This window comes from Peromyscus leucopus, chromosome 12 (genome assembly GCF_004664715.2).
Source record: "Peromyscus leucopus breed LL Stock chromosome 12, UCI_PerLeu_2.1, whole genome shotgun sequence".
Classification (NCBI taxonomy): domain Eukaryota; kingdom Metazoa; phylum Chordata; class Mammalia; order Rodentia; family Cricetidae; genus Peromyscus; species Peromyscus leucopus.
Window position 1 is genome coordinate 32,230,883 of NC_051073.1, and position 10,345 is coordinate 32,241,227.

The window sequence follows — 10,345 nt, forward strand, 5'->3', positions numbered from 1 at the left end:
TGCACTTGCTCTTTATCCCTGCATGCTATTTCTCCCAGTGATGCATGTTTTTGTTGGGGAAGTATATATAAATCTTAAGGCTGAGATGAAATCTCAAGGTGTCAGAGCACAGATTTGCAGAATCAAGATCAAGATGTCACCCAATGTATTTTTCAAAATACAATCCCTTTTCAGGATATATCTGAATATCTGATAAGTGTCTGTACTCTTCTCATGAGATTGCAAAAAAAAAAAAAAAAAAAAAAAAATGGGCTGGAGAGATGGAGAGATTACTCAATAAGTAAACAATTGCCAAGCAAGCCTAAAGAGCTGAGTCTGGATCCCCAGTATCTGTGTAAAAGCTAGGTGGGCTTAGTAACTAACCTATAATCTCAGCACGAGGGAGGCAGTAACAGAAGATCTTTGGAGCAAGTTGGCTGAGCTAGAGCAGCCAAACACCAAATACATGAGCTCGGTCTCATGCAATAGACCCCACCTCATCATTTAAGGTGGGGGAAAGAAATGGAGGAAGACACTCAAATTTAACCTCTGGCCTCCTCACACACTTGTGTGTGCACGCAAGCACCCACTTACACACGTGTATATCAACAATCACTGGAACACATACACACATGCACATTTGTATAACACACACACACACACACACACACACACACACACACAGACACACACACACAAGAAAGTTGGTTTAGGCAATACACAAGTAAGTGTTTCGGTGCCGCTGCACAGTAGAAACCATTTTCCCCAGGTAATAGGATTCCAGTTTGGTGAAACAATGAAGGTTTTAATGGCCAGAGTTGAGGCCAGCTCACAAAGCAGAAAGGTAAAAAAGGGAAGGGAAGTTGGCTTGGGCAGTGCGAACCCTAGTGATCACCTCAGAGCCTGCCATCATGCACATCAGAAACAAACTTCAACAGGAATGTGCAGGGGAAGGATTTTGTCTGACGGGAGAACGACTTCCAGGTCAGGAGCCAAACACCACTAACTCCCCAAGGCTAAGCCGCAAAATGCCAAGCACTTATGATGCATGTGTGGAAAGTTTCTTCCTAAGGAAACAAAACTATTTTAATGAATCACTGAAATCACTGGATATTTAGAAAAAAGTTTCAAAAAAAAACAAAAAACAAAAATTCTACTGACTATCTCTTTTAAATGAAGTGACTGTTTTGTGTTAAAAGAAAGGGAAAGGTTAGAATTTGTAGAAAAAAAATTAGTCTATTTCAAAAGCATTAAGTCCATAAAATCACCCACTGATCTTTTATCATTTTTTTAAAAATTTACTTGTAAAACATATCTTTAAAATATCTCAGAGATTTGTGGGTACACCAGGAAATATGTGGTTCGATTGGCTTAAAGAAAATATGACAGAGAACTTCTCTTTTAGATTTTTTTCAACCAACATTTATTCATTTGTGTGTGTCTAAGTGTGGGAATGTGTGTGTGTGTGTGTGTGTGTGTGTGTGCATGTGTGTATATATGTGTATGTGTTTGTATTCTCATGAATGTGTGCCATACTTTGTATATGAAGATCTGGGGATGTCTTGTAAGAGTTGGAGGAAGTATACTATGGATGGAATTTAGGTCATGAAGCTTGGAGGTAAATACCTTTAGATGCTAAGCCATCTCTTGTCCCATCTATCATTTGTTTCACTTAATTTCCTCACATTTGCAAATATTTCACAGTGTCATTATTTACAATATACAAATGCAAAAACTTCTTTCCATATCTAGGATCACCTGACTAGTAACGGTCATGGGATTAGAACCAATTTCTATCTGTCCCCAAATCGTGTGCTGAGAAAACATGCCAATGTGCATGAGTCTCTATAGGACATTTATTTTGACTGAGGAAATAAATAGAAGTGAACAACATGACATCACATGCTGACTAAGACAGTCTACAGTTATGTACGACATCAAGAAATGAGAACTAGAAACATCAACAAGCTGGAAATGTAACTGGAGCACTTTGCCTAGAATGCATGAAGCCCTAGATTTGATCCCTGATACCACAAAAAAAATTAATTTTTGATAAAAGTGGAAACGTATCAGAGATATAACTACTAATTAATACAAATGACACACACACACATATGTGTGTGTGTGTGTGTGTGTGTGTGTGTGTGTGTGTGCATATATATTCCTAGATGACAATTAACTTCTATGCCTATATAGGCCATCTCTTTGGATACATTTATACTACATTTGTTTCCAGTTTTTCTGAAAATCCTATTTTGGAAATGTGAACAGAGTCAGCCAGTCATGCTTCAGGATTCTGTGTCTGTTGTATTTGCTTATTTTCTTTTTCAATTATTTTCTTAATAGCAGAAAAGCAACCCCAAGACATCATTACTCAACCTGATAAGAGCTGGAACCCATAACGCCCAAATAAATCTAGTCATTATCAAAAATCTAACCTACCCACTCTAAGAATGGAAATTTTCTAGCTTTTACAATGTTTAAAAAAAAAAATGTGCCACAGGCTTAGAAGCAATTTCAAAATTTGCATTCCCAAAATGTTTTAAACTATGATCACATCATTAGGGAATGTGTTCTTTCTCAAGGCAACTACTTTGAATGAAACAAGTTTCCGATGTGGAATTTCTGCTATATTTGTATAAACCTTTAACTAAGCTTAGGATGCAATCCCTATTACAATCATTATCATTCATTCATTCAATTATTCCTACATTGTGTCAGTAACTTTGCACGTACTAAGATATGCAAACTGAAAAGCTCAGCCAGGGCCAGAGCTGAATTGGCTCACACAGTGGGACAAGCCTTGCTAGGGAAGCAATAGAGACTGGCCCTGTGTTTATCCCTGAGGTAAACTGTATTATTTTTGCAAGTATCTACTATTCCAAAATTTGAAAGTAAGACAAGCAAGGCAATAGCATTAGGCTAGCTATGAATTGTTTTCAACTTTTTATGGAGGTTCATTTAGAAAAACAACACTAGAAACCAAAATCACCAAGATGACTTGACCAAAAGTAATTCCACAAGTCTGAGCAAGTAACTGAACCTGGTAGCCCTAGGCTGCCACTTCTGAAGATGAGGAATTCTGATGTGAATATTAGGTCTATAGGTCTCATATAATATATATACACATATAATTAGAATATATATTATAATCAGCAACATGTTGGCTCTTTAGGCACATTCACACTTGATTTTGTTTCCTATATTGGCTATGTCTTCTGAATTTACAGGATACTAGCCAAAACGCAAAATCTACAAGCCATGGAAGCCTCATTTGTTTCCAGCTGTCACCTAGCTCAGATCCTAGGAATTAGCTAGGATTCTTCTTTTATCTATCATCACATAAACAAGAAAGGATGAATATATCTTTTCAGCCCTCCTCCAGCTCTCAAGAAAAAGTGATTTGGCATTAAAAAAAAAAAAAAAAGATATATGGAAAAAGAAAAGTTACCTGTTGAGTTTGGATCATCTTCTCTTTCTGCTAATTTTGGGAGATGGGTAAAAATAGTTGAGTTTCCCCAGACTATACTTGTAAATTAATGGCATAAGTCTAGAATCCACTAAACTATCTACAAATATGGCATTTATGAGTTGATCTAACAACAGCTGTGTGGGTCTAGTAGTTCAAGGCACTTTCTGACTCTGCCTAAATGAGTCGCCAAAGCACAAAACCAGCTGTTTGAAGAGGTGCATTTTGAAAAACTCAAAACAGAGCCTTGACCAAAATGACTGCCTTTGCTGGATCTCATCTACTACAGAATGCTAGTTTTTCAAGTGAAAATATTTAGAACCTTCTTCTAGAGACAATGTTGTATGCTTTCTGAGACTTAAAAATAAAGAAATTCACTTGGAAACAGGGCTCGTGGGGGATGAGATCCAGCTCAGCAACACCTTTTAGAATGGCATTCCTCTACCTGACAATTGCACTGCAGGACCTGCCCCAGGCATCACGTGCATAATTGCTTTTATCTCTTGGAAAATTCTCTTTGCACAGATGGTCTGGCAGGGTTAGTTTAGTGTCTCACCTGCAGTACTGGGAGAGAAGTCAAGCAAAGGAGCAGGGCTTTTTCTCTGATTTCCCTTGATGGGCATCCTTTGCACCACTTCAAGCTTTGTGGAGTGTCTACCAAATGCTAAGTGAAGTGGTGCTCTTTGCATATTGGGCAAATACTTTTTTTTTTTTTTTAATTTCTAGCTGTACCATCTCCTAGTGGTTGATTCTAGGTGAATACATCCTCACTCTGTGAGACTTTTGTGGCTTTTAATCCCACCCTCTCTGGTATCATTGTAATCTCCATTCTGAATCACTGCCCTGTGGATACTTTGGTTACTTAAATGCTTAACTGTTTCTGTCTCTGACTTCCTTCTGCTGGGAAGTTACTAGGAACATGAAACTCTGGACAACTTAAGCTTTTAAAGCTTTGCTGTCAAGTTAATTTGTGTATCATGGGATTATAGAGGCTGCTCTTTTTCAAAGAAGTCCTGTAGAAATCCTTGCAAATATACTTAAGTCCTTGCTTACAGTTACAAGAAAATTAAATCCCCAGCCTTAAATAATTTGACTGTGTAAATGAAACTATTTAGGTTAAAATTGAGTTCTTTCCTCTGATTGAATCTAATATTATGTTTGAGTACCAATAAAATTGAGGCACCTAAATGTGATCGTTAATGTCATTGCTTGCATTTTATTTTAAATAAACAAATGTTCAGTTGCTAAGTAGGTACACATTTTTTTCAAAAAGTATGTAACATGGAGAGCAAGAGTCATTAGCACACTACAACAGTTTGCACAAAGGCTTTGACATTTCTAAACTTTAAAAAGTACACTACCAAGGACTCGGAAAGAATATCAAGCTCCAAGGCCCAAGAATCTATTGCATATTAATCTTCTTTATCAAAAAATTTGATTGGGGTACTAAAGACAAAAATTAACCTGTTGTGTAATAAGGAGGGGAAAATGGTTGGGAAACTGCATGACACGGTAGAAGGATGCTCTTCCAAGAAAAGAGATCTGCTGGTCCTGATTCTGTTACCAATGAGCATGGAAATTTTAGCCAGGAATTCCAACCCCATGGGCCTGAATTTTCCCATTTATAATACGTTCCCCACCCTCTAGGATTTTCCCATGTGGGAAACAGAATCTCAGGGTCGTTTTGTAACTTAACCAAGGTAGCAGCAGGCATACAATGAGTTTCAAAAACTCCTTATAAACATTACTGAAGTCTCCCCTCCCAAAGAAACTTTTTTTTTAAGAGATGGCCTGTGGGCATTTTCACCCAGCTGCTATCCTTGAAGAAGAGAGAGTAAACTGGTTCTAACTTACCAGAAGCCAAAAACGACCATTAAAAAAATCTATATAGATGTGGAAGTTTCAGCTACTGCTGTCTGTGTTTGTCCTTTCATCCAGAAGCCTGACTTTAAGTGTACTTCTAATTTAACATTCTTAATATGGGAGAGGATTTAGACAACAGACTGTCTGCCTTTAAGATGAGAAGTCCACTGGGTATGAAGGGAATCTCTGAGTTCATATCGTTGCCCTCAATTTTTCCTGACACGCATTTCGAAACCTTGTGCTGTTTCCTACTGTCACTGGTCGACTACAAGCGCATTCCTTTCTGTTCACGTTCTGCAGTGTCATCAGCCTCCGAGCATGTGCTGAGACTGAGTCAAGGCTTCTCCCAGGGAGATAGGGAGGAGGGCTGTCTGGAGGCTATGGAGAGCTGGTGAGGCTGGGGATGAGGCTGCTCAGAATCTCTCAGAAAGTTCTGCCTCTGTAAAGTTCACTGGAAGACTCGAGCCCAGCACACAGTGTCGAGGAATTAACTCCATGGATTTACTTTTCAGACACGTGCAGAATAGTTTGATTGGTTTAACTGGAATAAGACCCTGTAGTGCGGCAATTGTATGTAGATTACTGGGTTTTTAAACACTCATCTACTACCTACCTACCCCTACAATATGTTCAATGAAAAACTTAAGCTTAAAACTTTCAGATTTTAGAGGGAAAGCTGGTAGTATATATGGATGGAAAATGAGGGTCTTTCATTTCTAAAAAGAATTTTCAGACAATGAAAATGCACCCATGCTTAAGATCAATCATAATGAACTATTTTGATACACTAATTTGCAAGAACTTCAGAGGTAGGGTTGTGTGTAGTTCAGTGATATACTGCTTGCCTAGCACGTGTGAGACTCTGCATTTGATTCCTTTTCCTTCCAGAAAAATAAAAAATAAAAACAAATGTACAAGAACTCTAGACAGCCAGTTTTGAAGAGAGACAACTAAGGACACATTACGACAACTGAATGCAGAAGCAGTACTAAATGTCAAAATCTCACATCCGGCACTTACTTCATAAATGACCATTACGTTTTTTGATTACACTCTCATTTTTTTTATGTTCCTTTTCTTTTTTTTTTCTTTTCTCCTCCTCAACAAATCAAGTGTGTTTTGTTTGTGTTTGTTTTGCTATTGTTTTAAAGCAGCAAGAGTTGCAGTCCTCATTTTTGCCTTCCAAGCAAGATGTTATTAGGGGTCAAATCCCATGTAGGGAGAAAACAACCTTCGTGGACAATAATGATAAAACCTTATGGAATGCAAAAACAACCAAAATATGTATTCTCAGATGACTGTGTGAGGGCCAAGTCAATATTAGTCCCACTTCACCCACGCACTGCATAGTCTAAAAATGTTGTCAGGCTGATAAGAATTTCCTGACTTACTCTTTCTTCCAATAGAAAATATAGGTCATCAAAATAAACTCCGACAGTAAGAGAAAAGTGACACTGTCAAGTCTCTTTAGCCCATCAACCAATAACAGTCCAACCGTTTATTTACTAGGGGAAAATTTAAGTACCAAATAAGCCAATTAGCCAGAGAAGTATGAAAGTTTCCATACACACCTCTCAACTAAATCCTTCCAAGAAACTCAGCCAACCATCTACTTAAAAGAAGTCTACAGAATATAGTTCAGAATATAGCAGAAGCTGGGCATTGTGTCATTTCTCAACACAGACAGTTTAGACTCTTCTGGTGTTTTATTTTTTAATTCATCTGTCAGCTTGTTGATAGTTTTAGCAAAAGAATGGAATTTGGGGTTGAAACTTTGGGCTATCACAAAATAAGATAAAGTACCTGTAGTCGGTTCTCACTGAAAACTAGCTTTCCTGACGACTGATTTTTGATTTGTCTAAAACAGCCTTTGATTGTTTTAGCTGAAAGAGTACTACAATGATGCTGTCTACCATAGACACCTATTTCAATGGATTTAATTTCATAACTCCATAAGCAACAACCTTATTCACAACTTCTACTACTCTTTACATTTCAGAAGAGAAAGTTATCTTTCTTAATATTTAGAAACATCTCAGCCTGTTGCTCATCCACATTCCAACTGATAATTGAAGGCCTCTACAGCATCAGAGATGGAGCAAAGGGTGTTTCATACAGAGCTAGGTGTTAGTAATATCCAAGGTCTTTTTGCCTCCCTTGAATTTACAATACTTCTGTTTTGTATATGTCAGAGAAAACATCAGCAGCCAAAACATTTTCAATTATCACCCTTGACCACCAACTAGAAAAATGCTTGCCATCTCTCCCAACAAACGTCATTTCACTTTGAAATGGTAAAGTTGTCAAATATTAAAGTAAATAAATAAAGACGAGCGAGAAGGTGGGCTCTTCTCTCATGTGCCCTGTTGGTCTTCATTAAGACGGGGCTGTTTAATGGAGAATCCTGAATTTGTACCCTTTCAGAGTCAGCTGAATTTAACAGCCAGTACATTTTAATCAGAGAGCAATAGTCTCTTTCCCAACGAGTAGCCCTGTACTTGTAGAAAAGGGACAGAGGCAAAGGAAAAATAGGAATTCAAAGGTCAGATTCCTCCAAGGGCCAAACCCTGAAGGCCAGAATAAAACATACAGTTCCTAAGAAATGAAAACAAGTCAATAAATTCTGTAATTCATTATTTTCTAACTCTATCTAGCTGTAGTTTTTAAGTTTCAATGAAATTACCCCTACTCTAATCCTTGGAGTCCAAGAACTCTGTTTCAGTACCGTCTCTTGCCACATGCACGTTTTCCTGATTTTAAGATAGTGCTAACTACATTTCTGTGCGCTCGCTATGTGGCCACAAAGTGCTGCTCAAGGATCCCCAGTGTCGAGTTTTCCGGTGTCTACTCTTTCTTATCATCTCCTAGATGTTCGGCCCTTTTTACTGACATTTTCAATGTCTTGGCTGGGTGCGGCCCAGGCATGCTGACACTCAAGGCTACCTCTGGGCTGAGAAACACGGGTCCCCTGATGGACACAGACAAGCTCTGTGCTTTGTTGGGGACAGAAAATGAATGAAGAGTCTTTTGGGCAACCCCGTCATCTAAATCACAGCCCCGGACAGAAAGGCAATGGATAAGTTCTAACTCTGAATGTGTCTTCCATCAGAGCAGAGTTCCACCCTAAAAGTCCCTGAACGGTCATTTCATGAAGCTCACTGATCAGGTAACCCCTGTTACCTCCGTGGCACACTTTCCTCCTCTTAATCCAGAAAACGCTGAAAAACCCTACTTGCCCAAGGAAACAAAGTATTCGAGTTAAAAGTTTACTCACACAATCCTAAGACAGATGCCTTTGGTGAGCTTCAGAGAACTGAATCCCAACGACCAGCGCAGCTAGGAGTTAACAGCCTCTGTGTCCAGGTGACACAGCTCAAAGAAGCCCCGGGCCAGGTAAAGCCACTCCAGGGATCCCAGCCCCGCCACCTGCAGCCCTGCCCTTTGGTCTTTTTTCTTTCTGTGACTCCCTGCAGGTCCCAGAGCATCCTCCGCGCCTCGGGTCCGGGCGGGACACGGCTAGAGACCCACACCGATACCGGGTGCCCCTCGTCCCCGCCCCCGGAAGGCTGCCCGGCTGGTGACTCACCTGCTGGCCAGGTTGGGGCGCCGGATGATAGCAGGCTGTGGGGCAGGTTGCAGCTGCCACGGGGTTGGGCAGATACTGGGGCGCTCCATACGGCTGGGGGTGATACATCACCTCCGCACAACTCATGGCAGCGGGGCCAGCGGCGGCCCCGGAGTCGCCGCCGCTCTACGCGCTGGCGGGAGGGGCGCCACCGCCACCGCCGCCGCAGCTGCTGCTGTCCGCGTCGCTGCTCCTGCTGCTACTGCGGCGAAGGCGGGTCCTCGGCGGCCTCGGGCTCCACGCCGGGAGCGAGCTCGGGAGGGGTTGGCAATCAGCGGCGGCCCATGCGCGGGCACCTTCATTTTCAGCCCCTCCGGGTGGCCCCTCCGCTCGCGCTTATATAGCGACAGGACGACGCTGCCGCCCGCCCCGCGGCAGGAGCATGACAGCGCTGGGCTCAGTCTCGGGCGGTGGCACCCGTGCCGGCAGCAGCAGCGGCAGCATATATACACCCCAGCGCCAGCCGCAGCCGCCGCAGCAGCCGCCGAGTCCCCGGCTCGAGCTGCCCCGGGAGCCCGGCGATGCTTTGCATACACACAATGCACGCCCGGGGCTCGTCCTATCACCGGAGCGGGCGGCTGGGCGAGGACTGGGAGGCGGGGGCCGGGGAGCCGGAATGTGGGGAGGCGGGGAGCTTCCCTCCCCAGCTCTCAGGAGCAGTTTATCTGCAAAGTTCCATCAACTCTAGTCCACGGCGGGCGGGTCGCCCAGCAGGGGGACCCTGGGGAGAGCGGCAGCGGATTGGAGCGAAGTTTTGCAGCCCTCTCCGCCTCCCGGCGAGCGATGATGGTGGGAGGAGATTGGTATGCGAGAGGCTCCGCGCCCAAAAAACTCTGCGGGTCCCCACCCAGTCTCGGTCACCTGGCCGCTGGGCCAAAGTTGCCCAAGTCCTAGGAGCTTTTTTCACGGAGCATCAACCCCGATGATGATTGGACAAGATCAAAGGGAGGCCAAGTGTAAAGAGAGTTATGAAACAGGCCAGGGTTAAAATACACAATTAGTTCCTACATTAAAAATAAGCCAAAGTGAAAGTTAACATTGCCATGAGTGCCCACAGGCCAACAATATGGAATTCCCTTGCAGCGTCTTCACTTGAAAGGCACATCTTGGTGGCTTGTCATCTTGGCAGGATGTATGTCCTTTTCTGGCATTTACCAACCGGTGTGAAGGCAGCAGGAGAAGATAATTGGCTACTTACTTGGCTACAGCTTAAAGGTGTTGCTTATGTGCAAACGGACTAAAATCTCCAAAATGAAATAAAAACTCTATTTTCAAGAATATTATTATACTCCAGTATAATCATGAAATCTAACTCAACCTTTGCCTCTCTGACAAACGGAAAAATTTGTAACAAGAGACCAAAAGGCTTAGTCTTTCTCAAAGGAAATGCCACTTTGGATGTCAAATGT

The 10,345-nt window shown here is 42.0% G+C and overlaps 1 protein-coding gene across 5 annotated transcripts in view; it reads right to left on the minus strand.

Annotated features, from left to right (window-relative positions):
* The window catches only part of Vgll3 (vestigial like family member 3), a 46,766-nt gene extending 37,072 nt beyond the window's left edge, over positions 1 to 9,694 (minus strand). For 2 of the 5 annotated variants that reach the window (XM_037209664.1, XM_037209663.1), the window contains exon 1: positions 8,586 to 8,837. Coding sequence is in view for 3 of the 5 variants with exons in the window: in XM_028892674.2 (XP_028748507.1) it covers positions 8,898 to 9,023 (126 nt within the window). In the remaining 2 variants the exon portion in view is untranslated. Of the gene's footprint in view, positions 1 to 8,585; positions 8,838 to 8,897 lie in introns of those variants that run through there. The other 3 variants (XM_028892674.2, XM_028892672.2, XM_028892675.2) reach the window with 3 other exon arrangements.
* Between the last annotated feature and the right edge of the window lie 651 nt (positions 9,695 to 10,345).